Raw genomic sequence first — 25,847 nt, forward strand, 5'->3', positions numbered from 1 at the left:
ATCACTTTTGGGCCCATCTCTCAATGGTGAAGAATCAGTGAAAAATTAAATAATCCTTGTATCCAGATTCGGATGTTCTCAAAAATCGAATCAATTTTTCCATGTCACACCCCCAACTTGTCCACCAAGTTTCGTCAGAATCCGTCTGCACCATTTTGAGATATTCTGTTCACAGACAGGCTTGAAAACGTAACCTCTGCCCATCGTAGGTGGCGGAGGTAAGTAGTCTGTCTGGAAGATACGAGCAGACTGCTGAGACCTGATTTGATCATCACATGAATGGCCATGTTATCATTACAGTTTCAACCCATTCGATTCATTACCTTTGAAGGGTTGTGTATCCTCAGCGAAGATATCTCCTGTGTCCAACATATTGTGAACAGTGAAAGCAATTTTGAACTCTTCCACAATCTTACACATCCATCATTTGAATTCTCCATTATTTACTGGTGACTGCACTTTATTTATACACCTTCTCTGTTGCAATTATTTACATTGAGGTCTGCCTTTATCTTCTTCCTGTAATGCATCTCATTTGAGGATGTGTTTCTGTGGTTTAACCTCATAATTATGATACGATATATTCAAGGGGTGTCTTGAAAGGTTTTGCATACGTCAATTGGTTCAATAAATTTCATCTCAAGCAGAGTTCAATAATAATTTCTTTTAAAATTATAGCTCAATGTTTTGTTCTCGGTCTATAAATTCTATGAAATTTGCATCAGAGTACTTAACATTGTTTATTATATGAAATGCTTTTTTGAGAATGTGGATAATGAAATAGAGTATACTTGCAAACAAACTAAGCACAATGAAAATTTACTGATGCGGACAAGTTCACAAGCGCAATAAAGCGATACCTGAGCACGAGTATAAAGTTATCGAGATGGTCATCAGGGAATCTGCGTGTGGAATCTTTGTTAATCTTACAGCAGGCTCAATATGCAAACACAGGTGAACATACAGCTAAACCGAACACAACCAAACAAATCGAGCCAACAGGTATTTGAATTATTTTCAACTGAAGGCAGCATCATGCTATTTGGCTCATGAACCCCGTCTTAACAGGAGTACTCTACAATAATTCTGCTTTGGCTTATCAATAATCATCTTATTAGCTTATAATCATCACGAGGGGTTCGATGAAAGAAATTAACAAGACGTTGATTGGAATACACTAACCACCATGGGAAGCAAGGAGAAGCTGACATTAACCCTCCCTGTCGGAGCAAAAGAGCGATAATGGGTTAATGCCTGAAATGTCAGCTTCTCCTTACTTCCCACGTCCGTTAGCATACTTCAATCAACACGTCTTGTTCATTCCATCCATTGTTCTACCTGTACACCCACGCATACTGACACCAGCCTTCTCCAGCAAGACTAGTTCTTCATTCTTAATGAGGGGCTCCTTCTTTTCTTTCTTTCTTTTTACACAGCAGGTAGCCAAAACTCCTTTTCTTAATGTTTCTTCTACTTGATCTGACTAAATGAGGTTTTGCTGGAACACTACAACACCCTTAAGTCATTTAATTTTGCTGTAACAGTCATAAAATGGCTGGTAAGCAATCACAATGTTTTTAAAACCCATCTGTATGCCAACCCAGCTGCGCTCAAAAGCTGGAGAAATCAATCTTACTGCATGAACAGATTTCAGTTAATTGGAATGAAATATCTAACCATGTTTTCAGCACAGTTGGGATGGCAAAAACATTTGATCACTTTCTAGCAACAAAGTTACATTTGAAAAGTTAAATGAGAGATGTCTTTCAACTATTCAGGACATTATTTAATACAGAATGTAAGAGGCTTTCAGGTTTTCATCATGATGTCCCAGCAAGACAGTTAATTCTATCCTGCTTGTTCCACAAGCAATTTTCTGACCTGTGCCTCACACTTTGTGAAACGGCTGCTTTTAGTTCAACTTTTCTCTGGAATTGGCTTTCTTTCATGCTGTATTTCCCAGCCGCCCTGCCCCATGCTACATGCGGTGCTGCCCCATTTTTCTTTTTCTTTTTGGGTTTTGTCCTTTTTTTATGCCTGGTGTTGGCTTAATGGTGGTGGTGGGTGGTGGGCTTTGGATCCAAGGGTCCTGAGTTCAAAGCCTGATCAGCTGTTGAATTAATACCAGGTGGGGTTAACTTTGCCTGTCATCCTTCCGAGGTCGGCAAAATGAGTGCCAGCATGCTGGTACACTGTGTCGGAGTGGCTACCCATCCAGGATTGTGCCCAATAGCCAAGGGGACTGCTTAAGCAGCACCAACGCTCTGCACAAAGTATGGTCCCAATCTCCTCTCCTCCTTTTGTTATGCAGGACCGCATCTCGTGGTTGAGCATGGAGTCAGACTAAAACAGCAATCCACAGACAGCTGAGAAGGGTGCCACAGTTGGACACCAAAATGGATTTTGGCAGTTTCACCAAGCGGGGCTTCCCAGGAAAATGTGTGAATCCTTGAGGAGCCGAGTAGGGTGGAATGTTCAGCAGAGGAAGCTGGCCTGGATAGGAGGCAGTTAAAAAGAAACAGGCCAGCGACCTATTTACAATGTGAGAGCAACATGTTTTGTGTTTCGACCTCATCAATGGAAATGCTTGTAATGTTGATAGATACCACACAATCCAGGAGAGACAGATGTAATGTCAGGGTACAAGCTTGTTGGAAAAGCATTATTTCATTGAGGCATGGACAAAGGCCGTGGAGGCCGTGTGCAGTTCTGAATTTTTCAAGGAATTAATTGGAATGACAGAAGATGCCCTATTGCGGTGGGCTTTAGAGGCAATCTTTTCAATATGGTTTCCCCAGGAGAGGTCGGTGAAGCCTAGAAGTTCAAGAGACTAAACCTCTTCCAGTGGCTGCTCATGGAAATAGATATGTGGGTTCATGTTGTGATCCTTCTAGAATGACGAGGAGGTGGGTGGGGGGGGGGGGGCTGTGAGATTTCCCAGGATTGAAGGACATGTTCCATTTGTTGGACTAGCAGATCTAATCAATTCCAGGTCAACATAGAGTGATGGAGTCGCTAAATCTGCCTATCAGTGCGATGAGGTACTGTATGACACAAAGTAAATTCATCTCCATACGAGAAGGGCACTCGGTGGAGCGCATACTTCTGCCACACAATGCCTGATCCAGTAGAACATATCAGGGCAAGTACATTTTTGAAAAATATCATGCCATATATTTTTTTTGGCCTGATATCTCAGAAGTGAAGAATCACTTAAAAGATTAAAAATTTCTCCTATCCAGATCTGGATTCAGATCTTCACCAAAATCGAATCCATTCATCCTTGTCGCACACCCAAACTGTCCAAGTTTCATCCGAATCCGTCCACAACTTTTTGAGATATTGTGCTATATATAGTTTTTGGCCCAATCTCTCAATGGTGAAAAATCACTTTAAAAATTCTAGTTGCCGGATCCAGATCTTCACTAAAATCTAATCAGTTCGGCCTTGTCACACACCCAACCTGTCCACCAAATTTTATCAGAATCCATCCACAATTTTTTGAGACCCTGCACACAAACAAACAAACAGACAGACAGGGGTGGAAAGATAATCTCCTTCCACATTTGGTGACGGAGGTAAAAAAAAAATGAGTGGGTTTTGGGAGAGGAAGCAAAAGGAGGGGAGAGGGTTCAATTATAATAGCAAGATGTTGACTGCGTGAGTGGAAGAAGTCAGACAGCCAGTAACAAAGGCAGCCTTGTCAACTGCAGGTAGTGAGCTACAAAGCTGGCTACTTTGCCACAGGTAGTGAGCTACAAAGCTGGATACTTTGCCATATGTATCTCCCTTCTTCCACTTGAGCTTGTGCAGCAAGGATCCACCATCAAGAACATACCTTTCAGTGTTAACGTGTGCTGAAGGTGTGGTGTCAGGTACTCCTTCACATGCCAGTGCCTTGGTACAGTGGTCATTGACGGCTTGAGCGAGTTGAGGTTTGTCGGCCTTCCTCAAGATCTTGTTGTCCTCAAGGAGGGATGGAGGGTATGGACTGAGCTCAACACTCATCACGTCCTCAAGTGACAAATCACCTATCTTGGATACCACCAGGAATCGCTGTAACAGCACACTGGAGTCGATGGTTCTGTGAGGAGCAACCTGGAGAGCATTAGAATTTCCCAGGGTCTTTGCTTTCTCTGTCCTCTTGAAGGAGAAGGAAAACACAGGTTGTCCAATCATTCTCTCGATGATTTTGTTCCCAACAGCTTCATATTCATGCACGTTGATGTCTTCGCTTGCCACGATACCATTGATGATATTTCTCAATGTAGGATCAGAGGAGAAAGGTGAACATGCATTCAGCTTTGTGCTTATCTTCGAGAGGTCGAATGCATGTCTTTCAATCTGGCACCAGTTGCTTCTTTATGCTGTTTGCTTGTTGTGTATGTGAGATCATTGAAGTCCTGCATGGCGACGTTGACCTCAGATGTTATGGGGGCTGACATTGTCCACAATGCTAGTTGTTCCTCTGTCATCTTACTGCCATGAGTCAAGCCACCGGTGCTCTTTAGTGATCTCATGAGTGTTTGTTCGATGACTAGATCACAGCTGAGGCCTGCCCAAAATTGGTTTGTTCGCCAGATCACATGGAAGCCATTTTGAAACTTCTCATACACATCTGGGTGTTTGCTCTCCAGTTCACTCATTTCTTGTACGTAGAGATAAGCGGACTTCTGGTAGTTGTAGTGTCCAGCTGCTACAAATATTGGCAAGGCATCAGCAACAGCTTGCAAGTGATCCTTCCAAGACCCAGTGCGATCTGCCTTGATCATTGCCTGAGCAGTATGGAGCATTTTCTGATAACCCAGCCACAGCTTGCTCGTTTCGGATTGTGCAGCAAGTTCAGATTTCTTTTTTCAAGTTCATCAGTGATATTCACAATTGCAGCTGATTCTTCAAGACTTTCAAGAGAGATGTCACTCGTTAGCAAGGATGAATACATTTTCTCAATATCTTTGACTTGGAGCATGAATTCAGGATTTTCCTCCACTACAGATGCCACAGTAATTCGATGTAGACACTTGCTCACCAGTAGATGGCCTCGGAATGCCCTCTGAACAGATTTTCCGGACATTATATGAACTACAGCATTTTCACCGTACACCAGTTCCATGATGTTTTTGAGTCCTGTTCCCGCCATCAACGTGCCTATTGCTCCAAGCAGATTCATGAACGTGTGGAATGTACCCAGTCTAAGCGCGATCCCCTTCAAATGGCTATTCTCTGGTGCAGCACTGATTATCTCGGCAGCTTTACAGTACAGCTGTTGATCAAACGTGATCACAGGGGGGACGTGGTGTCTGTTGGCCATGTTGGACAGGAAGTTCAAAGTGGACAGAATGAAAGCCTTGTCGCCTGGATACATATCAATCAATGGCAAATACAGAATGGAGGATGCGCCAGGATGTGTCTGTCCTCGGTGAAGGATGTGCATCATCCCCTGCCAGCCTGGTCCAGTCTGCTTGAAATGGAAGGATAGCTCCCAGAAGATCTCAACTCTCATGTCACAGACTCGGAGATCTGGGAAGTCTCGGAACTTGATGTTGCGAAGAAAATTGGTTGCAAAGCCATATTCTTTGATATCAATTTTTGACATCTGTCAAAACCCTTTTGTTCGAATTTGATGAATGTTGGGTGATTGCCTAACAGAGGTTTGATTATATAGAGACAATTTATTGATTTTACGCCCTTCATTTTTTGCCGCCATCTTGGATTTCACGTTAAATACTGATCAGATCTAAATTTTATTGACACCAGTGGATTGCTGATCCATTAAAACCATGGACCAGAATCAACAATTATGTTTTTATCACAATTATTGAAGAAGTTATAGCTGTTTTAGTTATTTCAAAGCCCGGTGGCGGCCGTCTTGAAAATGACTGTTTTAACCCATTTCCGGATGTCAGATTTTGGTAGACTTTTTTCTGTTGATCAGTATATCCAGTAGGAATGAAAACCACTGAGAAACCTTTTGTTGCAATTTGTTGTGGGTTTGGTGGTTGTCTGTCTTAAATTGACCCGACTACAGGGCGATTGTCTTTTCCTCTTGTTTGAGATTTAGGGCCTCTCCTCATTGTTGAGAGAGAAGCAGCAGTTATATATATATATATATATATATATATATATATATATATATATATATATATATATATATATATATATATATCCCTCTATATTTTTTATACGTGGTCGAGATACGTGGAAGAGCTACGATCAGGAAGAAACATACCAAAGGTAACAGCAGGAGAAAGGGGAAACGCCAAAGCTGGGTGAAGGGAGAAAGTGGATGGACATGGACAACCAAGGGATGCAGGTAACGATGAGGGGTAGGGGAGAATGCAAAGGGTGGCCAAGATGGATACATAAGTAAAATTTTGGGAGGGTGAAGCATGGTTTAACATGTATGGAAAAGATCATGGTTTTGGATGGGGGATGACTGAGATGGTGGTGATAAACTGTCTTGAAGACCTGGATGGAAGAATGAGATTGAAGAGAGTATAGAAGGTGGTTCCACAGGTTGAGTAAAAAAAGGAATAAATGAGTGGAGGTGAGCAGTGATTTTGGATTTAGGCAGTTTCACTAGGAGGGATTTGCTGGTGGACTGCATGCATCCTGCAGATACCTGGGGAGGAGGAGGGGGGGGGGAGCAAAGCACAGAGAGGGCAGAGGTTGCAAGACCAGAAATGAGGTGGAAGAAGACACAGAGACCAATGATCTGTTGGTGATGGCAAAGTGATACGCCCATAGACTCAGCTTAGTTCATCGCAAGAGATTCCAATTATGTTGAAAGCCTTGATTTCCATGGCGTCAAGCTGAGCAAGATGTTAGTTTGGGGAGCCAGCCCAGAAAGGAGAGCAGTACTCCATCAAGCTGTGGATGAAAGCCACGTAGGTGGATAGGAGCTTAGGTGTGCCAAGGAAGGACTTTGCATGATGGAGAATGCCCAGTTGGCATCTGGCTTTGGAGGCCAATTTTGGAATGTGGCTTGCCCAAGAGAGATCATGGCTGAGAGTGAGACCCAAGAGTTGGAATGACTGAACGTCTTTGAGAGGGTTGTTGAGAAAGCAGATGAGAGCGTTTGCGGTATGGTCCTTTTAGAGGGAGGGGGGGAGAGAGAGAGATAGATAGATATATTTCTCAGGATTGAAAAATATATTCCAAGTTGTTTGAGCAGTTTGTGATTTTTGTCAAGGACTGAGTTGAGGGAAGAGTCTGCTGCCTGTCTGTCGTCTGTCGAAAGGATTGGGGATTTCACAGCAGAGAGTGGAGCCATTAGCAATGAGAAAAAGAGGATTTTCCAGGGTCAGTGAGATAATTGATGAAGATTAGGAATAGGATGGAGTTGAGAACACTGCCTTGGGGTACTTCAGCCTTGATAGGTAGAGGCGAAGAAAGGGTTCCTTTGAGAGCTACACATTCGCTGCAAGAATGGACAAAGTCAGTAATCCAAGAGTGGAGTTGGCCTTGGATTCCATAGGCAGATAGTTTGGAGAGCAAGGCAGGATGCAGACTGTATCAAAAGCTCAAGATATGTCCAGAGAGAAGGCCCTGATCTCATGTCTGACTTTGAGGGCCTTCATCCATTGTTGGAAGAGTCAAAGCAGCATGATTAATGGAAGTAAGCTAATTGGTCTGTAGTTAAGGGATCCATTTTTGCATCTTTTTCCATAATGCTGTGATGTTCGCTGATTTCCAAGTAGAAGGATGATGACATCGTGTAAATAATAGGGTGAAAAGGGCAGAGAGAGGAAATCCAAGAGCAGCAGAGCAGGTGTTTTTAGGACACCTGAGCTGATGCTGTCCAGTCCAGTTGCAGAGTCAGAGTCAAGGGTTGCCAGAAACTTTTCCACCTTCTCAGGTGCAAAAGACACAGAATCCAGGAACAGTTGGGTTATGGCTGGGAAGGCTAGATATTGAGAGTGAGGGGTTGGAGACACAAGATTTGGAAGCAAACACAGATTGAGGCATTTGGCCTTCTCACGCGTGGAGTCGGCTGTGGTGCCATTTGAAATGAGGGAATGGATAGAAGGGGAGCCAACTTCAGAGAGAGACTGAAACAAGGCATCATGAAGTTTTAGAGGAGGGAGACAAGTTTGGGACAGAACAATTGACGAGAAACGAGAATTAAAAACGAAAGAGTAAAACACAGCGTAAATGGTCGGGAGAACTTAGCTTCGAAAAACTAATTGGAGAGAGAGTGCTGATCAGTTTTCCACGCGTGCCAATCCCTGAACCAGAAGCTGATGTAATTGACCTTCCATTTATGACGTTCTTCCATTGGATGACACACACACTTGCAGTGCACCTGATACACCAGCGTGATAAACATTTTTATAGCTGGCTTGAGCTTCAAACTCAGGCTATACAGCTCAGAGTCAAGTTAACTACCCTGCCAGCTCTGCTTATGATTGGAAGTAAGCTCACTGGTCTGTAGTTGGGAGGGTCTGTTTTCGCACCATCCTTGTTGAGGAGAGTGATGTTGGTGGACTTCCGAGCAGGCGGGCGGTGGAAAAGGAGGACAGGCTGAAGAATGCGGTGAGAGGAGAACTTTGAGGAAGGAGATTGGTTGGAGAGTTCAGCCTTGAAACTCGCAAGAATACGTTTTCCTACTTGCCGAGTGTTGATAATCATATTACAACGGGTAAGCCGTTATAAATTATAATGGGCGAGCCTTTCATTTGATAACTTAGTCCTGTCCTGACATGATCCTAACTCACTTTATATCCAGCTAAGGGCTCTTGAGACTGATGATCTGCAAAAAGGTTTCTCAAGATTATTTTCTTGAATTCTCATTTTTCTTGAGCTTTCCTCTCCATTCCAAGAAAGTGCAGTTGAAGCATAAAGCACGCGTTCGTGCCTCTGCTATTTGCTGGGCTTTTATCTTCCTATAAAGCACACTTGAATCGTGCTTTTGTTGTACATTTAAGCTCTTTTTCGACTCGTCATCAAAAAGGCTTATCTTTTGCATCGGTAAGCTTTAATGGCATGTTTATATAATCAAGTCTGCTTGCTTAAATCAGCTGAATTGGATTGTAATGTGAATTTAAAGGAAATAATGGAACACGGCCATTACAATGAACCCAACGCTGCTGTTCACAACATGATAGCTTACTCTACCGAGTACCAAGTAAACTTTTCTTGCTATTATATATATCATATGTGCATAACATCAGCTTGAAAACATGTCAGATGTATAACAGTGCAGATGTCCACCCAACTTTGGACTGTCTGGCCTTGTTTTGCATGGAAGTGATGGGCTGTTACTGCACCTGATCATCCTTAGGCTAAGTTTCTTTAAACTCTGGATTCTACGTGCCAGATACTTTGACTCAGATGCTTTACAACCTTAAAAGCAGTGATATTGATTCGACTAATTGGCCTAATTCACAAAGCTCCTTCAATCAAGGGTTTAGCAGAGAACCACTGCCCACCTTCACTTTCATTCCTCTTTTTTTCCCCGCCTTTGGAACGAACTCCCACACTCTCTTCAATCCCATTCTTCCCTCCAGGTCTTCAAAACAGCTGTTCACCACCACCTCTTATCTTCTCCCATCCAAAACCACCATCTTTTCTAACCCCGTTAATCCACTCCAAACCCAGCTCCTTCAAATTCCCTGCCTTCCTTCCCAAAAGTTCCCTGTCCTGTGAGGTCCTGAAAGTCCCTGTAATGTCCATCTTGTATCCCCCATGTTCCCCGCCCCATCCCTCTCCCTTCCTCAGATCTCCTAATGTCTCGGTTTCTCCACTGTTTTGTCCTTCCTTCCCCCGCCCCTCTTGTCTCCTGCCCCCCCCCCTTGCTGTGTATGTTGCGTGTTAGCTCTCATACGAGCCTCGACAATGTATACAAAAATAAATAAAGGGTTTGTATTTTACACATACAAAATGTGTGCATTTTGACATGACTGTCTGTCCTTGGGATGGTCATCGAAGAACTTAAACAGAATTTTACCGAAGACTAGAAACAGATCAATTTTGAACTCAGGATTAACAATTTCTCATGAATTTTGGTTAATGTAGCACTTCCTGTGCATCTTTTGCGGATACGTGTTCTGCACAACTGGATGGACATTAATTCGCATTCAAGCTTGATGTCTTCAGGGTTTATGCTTATGTTTGTGTGGCTAAAAGTCTTTGTTCTACGACTGCTTTTTACAGTGAATCGAGAAAGTATTTTGAACATTTCCAACTCAGGATTAATGGATGTTTGTTTGCATGTTGGGAATAAGGAAAAACATGATAACCTGCCTTGGGATTCAAAGGTATTGAATTGGCATACTGTTAGTAATGTCTTGATGTGATTTAAATTTGGTCAGAATGACCTCGTGTTGTGGTCATGCTGCTAAGTCCAAAACCCGACAGAAGTGTGTAGCATACCGTGCGACATTTAATCTCGACAATTCAATGAAAGCGGACGACACAAGTAGCTTAATGTGTTGCTCCTTATAACAAACTCTTTTGTTCAGAAGTCCAGGAGTGAAGGACTTTGGGGAGGTGAAATTTTTCTTCTGTATATTGACTCATGCAGTTGATTTATCATTCAATTTGGACTCCATGTTATCTGTAACTGTTGCTGAATATGGGAGACCAGGCAATGCCTGCAGCTCTGATCAAGCCGATATCTCATCTGGAGGAACCAAGGCTGGCCACCATCTTGCATGACATCGTGTCAGCGTGGCGCTCGTCGAACACATTGCATCGGAGAGAAATCCAGTGCTTTGGCAAGCCATTATGTCAGGAAATATGCAACATGGACTCAGCTGTGCCAAAATGAACCAATGTGACCATTTAGCTGAAGATGAATCGGATCGGCTCAACACCATAAAGGCTGTGAGGGCCAAGAATGGATCCAGAGTGACTTGCAAGGCAGTGGCGGTGACCAAAAGCCTCTAAGGAACAAGAAAGCACCTCTGCCGAGTCCTTTTGCAGAGCTAGAGCCAGCCTGCACTTCAGTCTGCATTGCACATTCAGCCTGCACTTGCCTGACTTGGGAGGGAGGGTCGTCGGTGCATTTACTGGAGGTCTGGCCTCGGTGCTTCAATGGGGATTCCCATTAGGCCAGACAGTGGGTCAGAACACGACGTCTTCTTCGAGAGTCTCCCAGGGCGGCAATCTGGCTTTCATGCTGAATGACAGGTTGGGTAACCTGATCAGGGAGTTTTTAGTCACAGCCCTGTTTTCCAGACCATCCAACATCAGACTGAATACAAAGGTGAAGGGTCAACAATGTTGGGTCTGGGCAACCTCCTGGGGGCCATGGGTGCTGCCGGGGTGGGAGTGGGCGGAGGGGGGGGGATAGGCAGCCACGCAGATGGATTTGGCATTCATGGAGGAAAAAGTTTTGATCGGCATCATGGAGATGCGTGCATTGGCGTGAGCCTGGAGGACAGGTGTAGTCTGAGTGGATCTCACAATGGAGGCTCTCTGAAGCATGACATTAGTTTGATGCACTAAAAATTCCAAAGATATGAAGCGTGATGATGATCACCCTACTGCCAATGGGGGCACCCAGGTGTTTATCCTGAAGAAGAAGAAGAAGAGGACAAGAAGAAACAGATGTCACTGGATAAGTGTAATGCCAGGGACATGGTTATAAACAGTGTATTGGGTGTTATATATGCCTGGGTTGGTGGAACCTAGGGGAGGTGGGGTCCCTCCACTTGGGGGGTGCAGGAGGTTTCTTTTTGCGACAAACAAAAACTTTGCAGGATTTGTTGGAGGGTGAAGGATTCAATGAAGGTTGATCATGTTTGGGGTGCGGGTGGGGTTGGGGGGGTCTATGGCAGGTGTAGGCATTCGTGGGAGTGTGGTGAGGGATGCAGAGGGTGCAATCGACTCGGCGCAGATTCTGTTGTTGGCAGTGATTGTGTGGAAGGCGAAGTTGACAAACTGAGTATGACTACCACGGATGTCAATCTTGGTTAATTTGGTATGGGTGGGAGTGTGGATGGCGACGGGGTTGCAGAGTGTTTGGATAGGGTGTGGTAGCTAATGACGGTGTTGGGGATGTTTCAAGTGAGGGTGATGGTGGTTCATTTGCAGTGTGTGTGGTCGGCAGTGGCGATGTGGTTGGTGTGGTCGGCGTTGAATGCGGGGTGGTGTAGGTGCTGAATGGGGTACTGCAGGTGCATGGAGCTGATTATGTTGGTGGTGGTGGGTGTTGGATGGAGGTGGGAGGGAGGGAGGCCAGCTGGATATTTTTGTCAGGGATGAGGCTATTAGGTATGTGGAGGCTCCATTTTGTGGCAGCCATCAAAGAATAGGATTTTGTGTTGTTTCAAAGGGGCTGGGGTGAGGGATATTGATCGTCTATCACATGACATTTTGTTGGGTCATGATGGAAGGACTTTGGTCATGGTGCATTTGAGTACTAATGATGTGGGAAGAATATATTGAGAGGACTTGAAGGTAAGGTATGAATTATCGGGTTACCGATTGAGGGAACGGGGTTTCATCGTATTTTTTTCCAGGATCCTCCTTAGAATATGTTGGTGTTGGGTCTGCTGGAAGAATGATACATGTTAACCTGTGGTGGGATAAATGGTGTGGGCAGCATTGATTTGGGTTTTCAAAGCACTGGGTGTCTTTCAGGGGGCAAAGGGAGTGTTTCCACAATTATGGCATTAGACTAAACAGAAAGGGAACAGCAAAGTTTGCAATTGGAAATTGAAGATGGAATTGAGGTGTTTTTTTTAGGTTAGAGAAGGGTGGAGATGCTGTGGATGGAGGAACTTGTGCTGATGGTATGGCTGGTGGGGATGGGCAACGAAGGATGGTTTTGGTAGGGGAAAAGTTAAGGAAACTCGATACCAATGGCAAGAGTCTAAAGAATAAGGTAGAAGAGTTTGAGGCTAAAGTAGATGGTGAGGTGTACGAGATAGTTGCAGTAAGTGAGACTTGGTTTAATGAGGAGTTGGAGTTGGAGTGCAAGATTGAAGGCTATAATATGTACAAGTGTGATAGGAGGAAGTGTTGCCTTCTGGGTAAAAGACAATTCACGTATTGTATCGAGAGGAAGGTGCACTGAATGACATTGAGAAAAGAACGAATGTAGTGGTTTCTGTTTGTATTGAGATTAGTGATTGAAGAAAGAGTAAATTTACTTGTCGAATGTGTTTATGAGATTCCTGGTATGACGGAGGAGCAGGAGAGAGGGGTTTGTGAATAATTCAGAAAGGCCCATGGAAAGGGTAAGTACTATGTTCCAGTAAAGTGTACAGGTAGAGGCAGGCAGAAAGAAACCGGGGCGGATGAGTAGGGAGGTAAGCGATGTTATTAAGGATAAGGAGAAAGCATTAATGTGGTCCAAAATAACGACGCAAGTCCAACTCGCATCAGTGTAGGAGTAAACAATAACTCAGCAACCCAAGAGAGAATATGAAAATATGTTGCCAAAAACATTAAACGTTACAGTAAGACATCCTTTAAGTATATTTGGGGAACGGTAAAGAAAAGGTTAAGATTAGTGTGGGCCCTTTAAGGAATATCACATGAGACTTAGTGGATTATGAAGGTGAGATGACAGGATTATTTAATAGTTTTTTTTTTTAATTCTATCTTTACACATGAACAGTCAGGGGAATTTCCAAAAGTTGAGAGTATCTCTCTCGGAGGTGGGCAAAAGGCTTCTTGAGGAGATCAAAGTACGAATGGAGGACGAACAAAGTACGAATCTTGAATTTCTGCAAATTAGCCACGTGATACAAACAATACGTCGATTATGTGAGCTCAAACTTTCCTATAGTGAAGACCTGAGTGAAATATACAATATTTAGCAGCCTGACAATATTTAAAGACTATTTGGATATCTGTTCAGGAAGAAATTTGGTATTTTGGTGTCCATTTTGTTTTATGCTAATTATCTCAAATTGCCCAATGCCGACGGAAGTCCAGTAAAATCATGTTTAACATTCGTGGTCTTGGCGAGCAAAATCCACCAAAAATAAACTTAAGACGCCAAAATGAGGTTGAGCCTGACAGCTGCCGGACTATTTTCCCACGCCCAACGAAGGCTGATCCTGTGATATCACACCCTGTCAAAGCATGAAACTTCAGAAGGGCATGACATCTATCTGGTCCGAGGCAGACTGCTATCTCATGGGCTGCCAGTTAACAGAACACTTTCGCTATCCTGAAGGAAATCCATAACTCAGAGTTGTATGATAGTGCTTGAACGGCCATTACTGAATGAACAACATGTGTAGCAACAGTGCATATGAGAGTTATATGATTATGCTGTGCAGCGTGAACTGCATGAAGCACCAAACGGGTATCCGCAGTCCGCCTCCTCATTGTTTGCATGGTGTTAGAAGATCAAGACCATCTTGGGCCCTTTGATTAAGATTCACGGCCAGCGTAAAGACAGACATATTATGTTTTTATGTTTGGTGGTGATTTTGTACAATGGCCACCCATTATGCACATTAGGAACATGGAAAGTTATTATCGATAGTTTTTCGATATTCCTTGCGTTCTTTGCCAATAAAGATGTATATTTAGCCACTTAAAGGGTTATACGAAATGTACGGGTGGAAATACCTGTTTTATATACTTAACCATCTAGGTGGCCATCTTGGAAAATGTCTACTGTCATGAAAATATTTATTTCAAGGTACTTTTTAATCGAAATCATTTGACATACCTTTCTTAATCCATGTGTAAAGTTTGGTACGTGTATAAGAAAGTTCACGATCCTCGTACAATGTTGCCGTGCTCCGATAGCCTCATCCTACATTTCCTTGTACAGTATAACATTTCCTTGTCCCTTGTATAGCAATAAGGAATGCAGATTTTTGCAAAGAATATAAAAAATTATTTTTATGCAAATGTAAAATATGTTGAAGTAACAATCTGAAGTTTATTTACATCTGTTAAAACAAGGTTACAAATAGGTACAAGGGTTTCAGTCAAGAAAGGGACATTGTAGACGGGTTGGTTGCACGGAAGTGAAACTGAATTTCATTTCAACATGTTGAATATTGTCATGGTCGAAATATGAATTCATAGTGCTATGTGCTGAATATTTCAAGAGAAGGGATTTTAATGTCTCATACTTTTGTGCCATGCTAATGAATCTACATTCAGAACCACCGGAGAACTGGAATGAAATCGCTTGTTGCCCGGAAAGCCAGAAACAGATCCGACTTTGTAATGAATTAAATAATCATGGGTATAAATTTTGAGCTGGTAATGCATTTCTATGACAGGACAGCCTTTCGTTTCATTTTATTAGCTGTCGACACAGTCTGCATTCTCCACCAGAATTAACTCTTCTCATTTTAAATCCAATTCTTCACCGATATCTTGTTGTTTTGAAGTTATCAGCACTTCCCTCAACATTCCAGTGAGAAAATGGTGGGCAGGCCCGCTCGCCCAACTGCTCGAGCATCAAGAATTTATTTAGCACGCACCCATGGCCACGTTTTCCATCGTAAAGGTCAGGGAAATGCTTCAAGGTGATGTAGATTTTACGGTTGTAAGTTAGAATCCTGATGAGGGATAATTGCACTTTCATCCTTTTCCATTTTTGCTGATTTGCAGAGTGTGCATTCCATTTTTCCGATCATATCCACTAAGGAAGTCATTTGCCTTAATTTTAGCAATTGACATTCATATATATTTAATTCTGTACCACAACTGTATGATTTGCAAACAACAATATCAGAATGTACGCTGCACCGTAGCCTTGTGAATCGTGCACTGTGACACGTGTGCTGGTGCTAATTCCACCTGTGTAACATTGAAAATTGCGATATTACATCCCCGTCTTCTTTCCCCTTTGGGAAGGTTATAAATTCCCTTGACATTGCACGAATCTATCATCAAAAAGTTGTTTTTCGTTGGTTGAAGTTGCAGAGGTAATCCCCCTCTACTATCAAAAACCTACGACGATGTCCAGCTTTGTCTCTCGTTTTGTACAATTTTTGTTTTTGATGCACTCACATTCGTTAATTTCTTGCAATTTATAGAAAGCATTTGGAGGTTCTAATATTGATAAATTGTGAAGCATAAAACAGTTTTGTGCTCTTAAATTTTTTAGGACATCCATTGTCAACATATTCAAAATGCACAACAAAACAATTTTGAATGTATACCTGACAAAGAGTTCTGAAAAGGCACTTGTAATGATACTATTAAGCAGCAAAGTTTTGGATGTATTATCCTGCCAGAAGAGTAATCGACAAATAAAGTATAAGTGTCCAAAAAATTCTAATTTTGAATGATGATTAAAACATTTTTAGAATGGGCTGGATTCTATTGAGAACCTGGTAACAACGATCATAGATAGCTCTGGCCTCTCAGGAGGTGTTCAGTGAATCCTGTGGTGTGACAGATGACATGGTGTTGATTTTACTGGTACGTATTGTGCATGGACAGGTGCTGTCTCTGGCTGAGGTGGGAGGCTCACTCGTGGTATTGGAGGATGCAGCTCCTGGTGCATTCATTGCACTCGTGCGTGTCACTGATAGCGATGCTGAAGCCAATGGCCAAGTATCCTGCATGCTGCTTGGTGCACCTGGTGAGCCACCCCCTCCATTTTCTCTGCGGTCTTCAGCAGAGCCGGGAGAGTGGGCCTTTGTAACATCAGGCTCGTTGGACAGGGAGCGAGCTGCTGCATGGAATCTCACCTTAGTGGCTCGTGATGAGGGAACACCACCACTGGCCGCAAGAAAAACTGTGTCCGTTACTGTTGGAGATGTAAATGATAATGGGCCGCTCTTTGGACAGCCGCGCTATGAGTTTCGCCTCCACGAGAACAATGTACCTGGGGCTTATCTTGGAACTGTGTCAGCTTCAGATCCAGATCTGGGCTCCAACGGTCGACTGGCTTACTCGCTAGTTGACTCAACAGTCGGCGGGATGCCGGCACACACTTATGTTTCAGTAAATCCGGCAACAGGTGCATTGTATGCTCTTCGTGCTTTTGACCATGAACAGGCCCAATGCCTTGCTTTCACACTGCGTGCCACTGATGCTGGGGTACCACCCCAACAGGCAGAAGCTAATGTAAGTGTGTTGGTTCAAGATCGCAATGACAATGCCCCGGTTTTTGTGCACCCACCACTTGGTTCAGATGGTGAGGGTCGGCTGGCAGTACCATCAGGTGTGGCTGCTGGGCGTATTCTTGCCACAGTAAAGGCACGTGATGCCGATGCTGGTGACAATGGCCGTATAGCTTTTACAATTCAGGATTCAGGTGAGGCATCAGGACTGTTTAGGCTGGATGCAGAGTCTGGTGAGCTAAGGGCATCTCGTATGTTGCTGCCGAGTGATGTTCACTACCGTCTTTTACTCTCTGCAAGAGACCACGGGGAACGACCACGCTCGGCGACAGCAACGGTCTGGCTTGAAGCTGTGGGTAGCAGGTCAGTGGCAGCCCGTGATGGCTTGGCTGGTACACAGGCACCAACAGGCCACAGAGGATCATCACACGCTTCACTGGCTGCTGTGTTAGCCCTCGCTGGCCTTTCGGTTGCCTTACTTGCAGCTGTGGCAGCAGCTGTAGCAGTATGCTGCAAAAGGAGTAAGGCATTGCCAGGTCGAGGACACCGTGGAAAGCGTGGACGGCCACGACCTGAGGTGACGTTGGTGCGTGATGCATTGCCAACAGAAGCAGCACTCGGAGAAGAACCTGAAGGTTAGCAATCCACACCCTCACGACAACACCTCCATCCACACACCCCCACGACAACACCTACTTTGTCTACATACCCAGCCATGTGCTATAACCATGTGTTATCAATTTAAAGTAGTTTCAGTGAATTGTTGCAGCACAAAATTGATCTCGTATGTTTTTTTGATTCTCGGTCAGAATTACAGGTGATAAAGTGCCTTTCGCAAATTCGCCCAAAAAAATGGTCGCAGTTGGGAAGATCAATTTTGCCAAAATGGAAGCACCACCGACTCGTACAGCTCAGAGTGTAAGTTGGTGGTGCTTTCACTTTGAACACATCTCCCAAAATAGAGTGCCCGACCTTGTGCCGGAGAGATTGCAGTTGCCAGCCAGAGAACGAAATCTCTCAGAATTACTCACGATATCCTCAGGCAGAGAGATGCATGGACAACCACGTGTGAATTATGATTCGGTCAGAGTTGGAATTTATTTAAGGTACCAACCCAAAGGCATACAATTCGTAACAAACATTGTAGGTATTTTTAACATCCACAATCAAGTGGCTGCAGGCTTGACATTTGGCAAAACGTCCCTTCAGAAGGATGGCTCAGGCCTCAGTGTATGATGCAACACCCTATCTGTGAATGGCCAGGATGAGGTTGCTGTTGGATCCTTTCCCATCAGGAATCAACTTAATCTGGACAAACGTCTGAGGCACCATCGTTATTAATTTGTTTGATCTCAATTAATTCTTCTTTCCTTTTCTTTCTCATCAGGGCTTAAGGCTACTTGTTGAACTGCAATGGTCATGGATGAGAAATCTTTGATGCCAAGAGGCAATATCTGTTTCTGTAGGCTGGGGATTAGAGTGATGTGAGATGATTCCCTGCCGTGTGATGATTTTTTAACACCCCACACAAGCAAATGTAAGGTTTCAGGATCACCAGATGGATACACCTGCCAAATCATAGATTTCCATGACATGGCACTTTGCCGGTAAAACTTTTTGGTGGCTCTTAGATTTAAATTGCTCTGCAATGGAACGGGAGCACGGTGCGGTACAGAATGCAAGCTTGCTGCCATGAGGTCGTGAATGCTTGGAATTATAGCCAATGAATAAGTAATTAATCTTACATGTCCGCTCACTGTATTGGCTCTTCCATGAGCCTCGACCATGCACATAAAAAGTGATTTATATGAATCACAAGGAGGAAGCATATTCCTCATATTTTGTGATTCAGACCCTCAAACGGACTTGATTATACATTTTATCAGCTTCTGCCATGATGCAGTTTGTTAATGTCCATCCTTCTACCAACATTGTAATCTTCTCGTTAAAGGTGGGAGATGCCATGTGTGTTCCTGTGGCTGTAGAATGTCTTACCTGTATTAAGTGTGTTTGCCGAGGGTAAGGAGTCTTTTAATGTCCCTGTAAAGGAGATGGTGTACGGCGATTGTGGGGACAGCGAGGTACGGACATCCCATCTATTTATGCTCCTTTGTGTAACCTGGTGAGGCCGACCAGGCTGGGGGGCAATACAGCATGTTTCCACACCTCCCTCACTAACAAAGAGAGATAAGCTCCTTCTCTCGAGCTGTCTGTCAGCACCTGGGAGGTGGATTTTTGTTCGTTGCCAAGACTTAGATTTGTGAATGATCTTGGGGTAAAGGGGGAGTGGGGGGGGGCGGTGGCGATTGCTCGCGAGACCTCTGGGTGGGGCTCCTGGGTCCTGCTTGGAAGATCTTTTGGGAGCGTCAGGCTGTGGATTGCTTCAGGCCTCTGACTTAGATTGGTAGAAACCCTGGGTCTGCCAAATTGAACTTGCAGCCAATTCCAACTGAAAATATGTGCTTCGTATTTAAGAAATGGCCAAAAAGGCTGTTTGATTACTTTTTTGATGCCATGGTGACCTATTTGAAACATGAGTTGGAAAACGGTTCAACAAAATAAATTGAACAATGAGTCACATTTTAGGAACATTACCCGTTTCCCCATGAACCTAACAGTATACTTCAACTTATCACCAGTATTGGCATTTCAATAATGTTGACTGGACTGGTTTACAAAATAAAACTTCTTTTCTGCCTCTATCTCTGCTGAACGTTTACCTGAAATTATTGGTGTAGGAATGGATGCTTATACCCCTTCTCTTTTAAATCTATCTCTCCGACCAATTCTTGGTTCAATAATTCCTGCTCTGTAGCCATTCGTGCAAAGGATGCCGCATATCGGACATGGAAAAACTCTTCTTCCTCCGACTCGCATTCTGCTTTCATATCTGCCAGAGATCATTGCAAACATGTTATTCGTGAAACGAAGAATTCCTTCATTCAAAATAAATGTGAGAACCTCTCATCTTCTTCCACTAATAGATCTTTCTAGTCCTTAGCTAAAAGTATCTCCAACAACTTCTGTTGCTCTCCCTTACCTTCGCTTTTCCATTCTGATGGCACTATCGCTGATAAAGGAACTCTTTTTGGTTCTTTTTTCTCCTCTAACTTCACACTGGATGACTCTAACATTCCACCTCCCTCTGATGCTCCCCTCACCAATTTTATTCCCCTCCCCATAATCTCTTTTCATGCAGTCAAAAAAATACTCCTCTCTGGACACAAGCAAGGCCGACGGGCAAGATGGCATTCCGCCTCGTGTTATGAAGGAATATGCTTCGGAACTTGCACCTGTGCTTGCTCATTTGTTTTGTTTTTGTTTAAAAACCCAAACTTTTTCTCTTTCCTGGAAACATGCCTTAGTACAGCCTATTTTAAAGAAGGGTGATCCTTCAAACCTTCCCAACCATCCTATTGCTTTGAATTCTACTATTTCCAAAGTCTTTGAATGTCTTCTCAATTCCCATTTCTTCAAGCATCTTGAATCTCACAGTCGTTTTGTCTGACCATCAATACGGCTTTCACAAGGCAAGATCTACAGGTGATATCCTTTCTTTATTATGAATGTCTGGGCTTTGACTTTGAGACTTTGGGGGATCCTTTGTTGTCGGCCTTGAAATCTCAAAAGCCTTTGACAGAGTTTGGCATCGGGGTCTGATATCCAAGCTTCCCTCTTTCGGCTTTCCTCCTTCACTCTGCTCTCTCATATCGAGCTTTCTCTCCGACCGCTCTATCTCCGTAATTTGGTGATAGTTCAACATCTCCCCCTTCCCTATCAGCAGCGGTGTCCCTCAGTGTTCCGTCCTGTCTCCAAGACTTTTCCTCCTTTTTATCAATTACCTTTCTTCCACAAATAACCAAATGCACTCGTATGCTGATGACTCAACATTACATTCCTCCATGTTTTTCCAATCTGCTCCATCTTCCCTCACTCAATCTACATCCCGTTTCATCACAGCCACCTCGTTAAATTCGGATTTGGACAAGCTTTCCTAGTGGTTATTTAAATGTAATCAAGTTAAGTTTAATGTTTCTGAAACTCAATTTCTTCCCATCTCTGTTCTTCCCATCTTCCCATCTCCTCTCAACTCTCCAATCTCCATTGAAAGCTCAATAATTACACGATATGATACAATAAACCTTCTCGGTATTACCCTAATATCAAATTTATCCTGGAATCCACATATTATGTAAATAGCTGAGTCTGCCTCGAAGAAACTTGGAGTCTTGTTCAGATGTCAAAAGTTCTTCTCATTTGAACAGTGGCTTCAATTATGAAAAAAAAAAAAGGATTGATTCATCTATCTATAGAGTACTGCTCTCACATCTGGAGAGGTTCTCGCTCCACATACTTATTGGATAGAATTGAATCCAAAGTAATCCGACTTCTTAACTCTCCCAATCTGACCTCAAAACTCAACCTGCTCGAATTACGCTGCAAATTTGGCTCTCTTTCTCTTCCCTATTGACATTACTTTGGTCTCTGCTCCTGAGAACTTGCTGCTTGTGTACCTCCACCATTAGCAAGACCAAGGAATACTCGTCAAACCACTACATGGCATGATTATTGTGTGGCCATTGACAATTCAAGGGTGGGTCATTATGATGTTTGGTTGTTCCCCTCCACTGCCAAACTCGGGAGCTCTTTATCTTCTCATGTCTTTCCTAACAGTACTTTTCACGTACTCCGCCAATCCTACAGTCGTCGCTCTGTACACTTGATTGAGTTCCATCAGGCCACCACCTCCTTCTTTCTTCGGCACACACATTCTCAGGGTGTACTGATTTTTGTGGAACATTTTGTGTATTTATTGTGAGGAGTTTCCTTGCTCTGATGTCTCGCTTGTTGATTTCTGCTTGTGGCCCGTTTACTATTCTGCAGCTGTATTGGAACACTGGTAGTGCTCGTTGGTTTATGGCTTTGATTATGTTTCTTGGGGAGAGGTTGATTTTCAGGGTCAGCTTCGTTCTACACAGGTATTCGTTGATAATTGATTTTGCACCTTTTTATGACGTATTTAGTGGCCGTCTTCCACTCAAACGTATTCGTAAGATGCTTTGTTGTCCAGCTCCTGTATTGTTGTATTTACGTCAATTTTTTGTTGTCCGTTTATGTTGGTATACCTTGGACGAATGTGCACTTGGCACACTTATCGAGGCCAAGATACATTTGGATGTCGTCAGAGTACCGTTTCACTAATTTCAGTTGTTCTGCCAATTTTTCGTCATTCGGTGCAAAGAGTTTTAAATCATTCATGTCCATTAGATGAGTCACCTTTCTTATTTATTTGGACGCTCTTTTGTTGGATGTTAGGGTGTATCTGTGTTCTTGCTCATTAATGAGGTTACTTAGTGGATCCAGAGGCAGGCAAAACTGGAGGGGGGAAAGGCTGTCTCCTTGGAATATCCTACGTCATATCTTCCTTCACTCCTGGTGTTTCGATCTTTCCTTCCAAGTGCTGCAGGATTCGTGTTGTATTCCATAGATCCATCGCTTTCTCAATCAGCCTGATTATTTGAGGATTTATCTTGTACATTTGCATGCACCTTATCATCCATGAATGTGAAACACTATCAAAAGCTTTTTTTAAATAGTTTATCCAGGCTGGAGACCAGTGTTCTTCGTTGCACGGTCCTCGAGCCCCTGGTGGTTACTGATGGCCGAAAGTGCGGCCCCTGACGTGTGTTCGATAATACACAAATGTGAAAACACCAATCATAATCTGCCATAAATGCTATCAAACTGATCCAACGGTTTCAAATGAGTGTTGCATTGCGGAGCATAAAAGTAACATTACGACATCAGTCGATGGCTGTACACAAATATTGTTGCAGCCCAGTTCAGCTCAAAGAAGAAGAGTATGTGGAGGTGGGGCCGAATAGCAGCCATTATGGAGTCTTGCAGGTGATGTGGTGCGGCTCTCACATGGATGTCTTATCAGCAAAAGTGGCTCCCCTCTAAAAAAAATAGTGAAGAACACTGCTTTAGACAATTTGGTTCTTCTGGTATTGCAGTTTTTGAGTATGGTCTCATTTAGTAGGAAGTGGTCTATTGTTCCATAGCATTCCCTCTTGCATCCCTTCTGTTCTGCCTCCTGGTCTCCTTGTTGTGTTAGGTGGTGGTACATTGTTTCTGTGATGATTCCTGTTAAATGTTTGTATGTTATTAGTAGAAAGGTTATTGGCTGGTATTTCTAAGGTCGTTGGGCTTCTTCAGATTTTCGGATGAGGAAGGTGTTACCTTCTGCAAGCCACTCATCCATTTCCTGATCCACTTAGATAAGTTCATTGACTGCACGAGCATAGTGAATGTGGAGAGCATGAAATTGCTTTTGCCAGAAGCTTGGGATCCCATCTGGGCCAGGGTTTTTGAAGTTTGCTGTCTTTGCAAGTCGTTGCATCTGTTCTTTGCAGCTTTTCTTCATCAATTATTACGGGAGAATTTCCTTGTACCAAAATTTGTTCACAACGTTCAAATAATCAAGGTCTGAGGGGGTCGACAGAGCGAGTTTACCGGGTGGTGGTGGGGGGGGGCATTGCCATTGCTCGGTCTGCTGCCATTCCAAAGAGGCGGTCGAACAGAGCTCCATCCACGACTCCACGAAGTTTCTCCTGCAAAACATCTTTAGCCTTGACGAGGTGTCGAAGTCTGCGATGTCTGTCCTTTATTCTGAGTCTCAGAAAACGAAAACCTGTGGCTTGCATGATATTGCTTGCCTCGAAGCTCTCCACCAGGGGTCGAAACCTCAGTGGGCAAGGCAGCAGTTTTTCTTTGAGGCAGGTGTGGTTGAATTTCAGAAGCAGGTACTGAAGTCCCACAAGCGACATGCCATGGCATTCACAGAATCAAACCTGGGTTTAGTTGATGAGGTGAGAGCTAATTAGTTATTCCCTCCATTCACAGGTGAGATGTGGGTGTGTCTTCGTTTTTTTCATTCATATGTTGACAGCTTTTGACATTTACATGTGGTACATGCTTGGAAGTCTCGTTGGTATGCATTTCTGTCTGTGCTGTCGCTGATGATTCACCAACGAGCGATGAAACCGATCTGGCAGCTGAGGGAGTGTGGAGAATTGGGATGCTCATGTGTGTACTATTTGTAAATGTCTTTACAGCTGTGGAGGGACTCTGGGAAGGGTTTGAAACAGCTCAGGGCTTACCTTGGGTAGCCTTTCATGGTTGCTTTATGCAGCCTCTTCAGCTCGAAGAGCATGGGAGGAGTCCATCTGTACCAAAAAGTGTGTGTGTGTGTGTGTGTGTGTGTGTGTGTGTGTGTGTGTGTGTGTGTGTGTGTGTGTGTGTGTGTGTGTGTGTGTGTGTGTGTGTGTGTGTGTGTGCGCGCGCGCGTGTCTCCTATAACTCCAAAGCCATGAAACCTAGCAGCCTGAAACTTTGAATGCATATTTAGGAAACTCCAAGGAAGTGCATGAGTGAAAATTGGATGCTTGGGTTAATTAAAACCCCCTTTGAAGATGATTTATGGACTTATTTAATTATATCCTTTATCAGGAGTATCCTCGGCCACCTCACTCTCGAGCATCTTAAGGCATATCCTGGGTTACCTCACTGGGGTCTGAAGCTGCCATGTTTTTTGTTTTTTTGGCCTGCTCAACCATGCCTTGACTTGGAACTGGCCAAAACGATTTCTCAACGATAAAGTTGTTTTCATTTTCCTCACTCATATTATCGAATATCCTGTTCATCATAGCCATGAGTCGCTGGATACATTGCAATGCTTATAAGTGCCCGGAGACGCCCGCGTTCGTGGCTTTATTTCATTTCCACAGATGCCTCAACCTCAAGAATCTCTTAAAGTAAGCCAAATTACAAAATTTAACCTCCACATTTGAACTTAACAACAGTTCCGACTCCAAAAACGTGTTTGTTTGTCTAATTTGGACATAGTTTGGATATTTTGACAGAGCTATCGCTTGACAAGCCAGCTGTCCTTGTCAACCATTTAATTGGAGTGCTTGCTTGAGTGCTTAAGCCACTTCCGAAGTTCCCCACAGTCGATGGCGGTACAGTTCCTGTCCCAATCGGGATGTGCAGTCAGCAGTTGCGACAAAGTAGAGCGTGTTCTGATAACGTGTTTTCACTGCAGTGTGGATTTAATTCAACAACAGCAACAACAACAATCATGCCGCATCACTCTGAGCGAATTGTTCACAAACTGCGGAAGCTCTTGACACACCATATAATTCTGAGCGAGTTATTTGTGCTCCGTCATCCTGAGTGAGTGGTTCGTGCTCCATCATTCTGAGAGAGTCATTCCTCGCTCCCTTCCCTCTCTCTCTCCTCTCCCTCCCCTCACCCAACCTCCCTACTTTCTCCCTCCCCTACTTCTCCGCCCCCCCCAAACCCTTAATATTCCCGTTAGCGAAGTGACGGGTTTTATTTGCTCGTATATACACTACTTGGCTAAAAGTATGTGGACACCCCTTCTTATGAGTGGATTCGGCTATTTCAGCCACACCCATTGCTGACAGGTGTATAAAATCAAGCACACAGCCATGCAATCTCCATACACAAACATTGGCTGTACTGAAGTAGAATGGGCTGTACTGAAGAGCTCAGTGACTTTCAACGTGGCACCGTCAAAGGATGCCACCTTTCCAACAAGTCAGTTCATCAAATTTCTGCCCTGCTAGAGCTGCCTTGATCAACCGTAAGTGCTGTTATTGTGAAGTGGAAACATCCAGGAGCAACAACAGCTCAGCCACAAAGTGGTTGGCCACACAAGCTCGAAGAACAGGACCGCCGAATTCTGAAGCGCGTAGTGTGGAAAATTCGTCTGTCGTCGGTTGCAACACTCACTACCGAATTTCAAACTGACTGTAAGCA

At 43.7% G+C, this 25,847-nt stretch overlaps 1 protein-coding gene across 10 annotated transcripts in view; it reads left to right on the forward strand.

Moving 5' to 3' along the window:
- LOC147015001 (protocadherin-10-like) overlaps nt 1-25,847 on the forward strand; it is a 592,231-nt gene that overhangs the window by 320,088 nt on the left and 246,296 nt on the right. For all 10 annotated transcript variants that reach the window (XM_085849272.1, XM_085849275.1, XM_085849281.1 and 7 more), the window contains one exon: nt 16,375-17,635. In XM_085849272.1, the coding sequence (XP_085705398.1) occupies nt 16,375-17,635 (1,261 nt within the window). The remainder of the gene's footprint in view (nt 1-16,374; nt 17,636-25,847) is intronic.

This window comes from Eptatretus burgeri, chromosome 12 (genome assembly GCF_056783735.1).
Source record: "Eptatretus burgeri isolate ZD-2024b chromosome 12, Ebu_testis_v1, whole genome shotgun sequence".
NCBI classification, from domain to species: domain Eukaryota; kingdom Metazoa; phylum Chordata; class Myxini; order Myxiniformes; family Myxinidae; genus Eptatretus; species Eptatretus burgeri.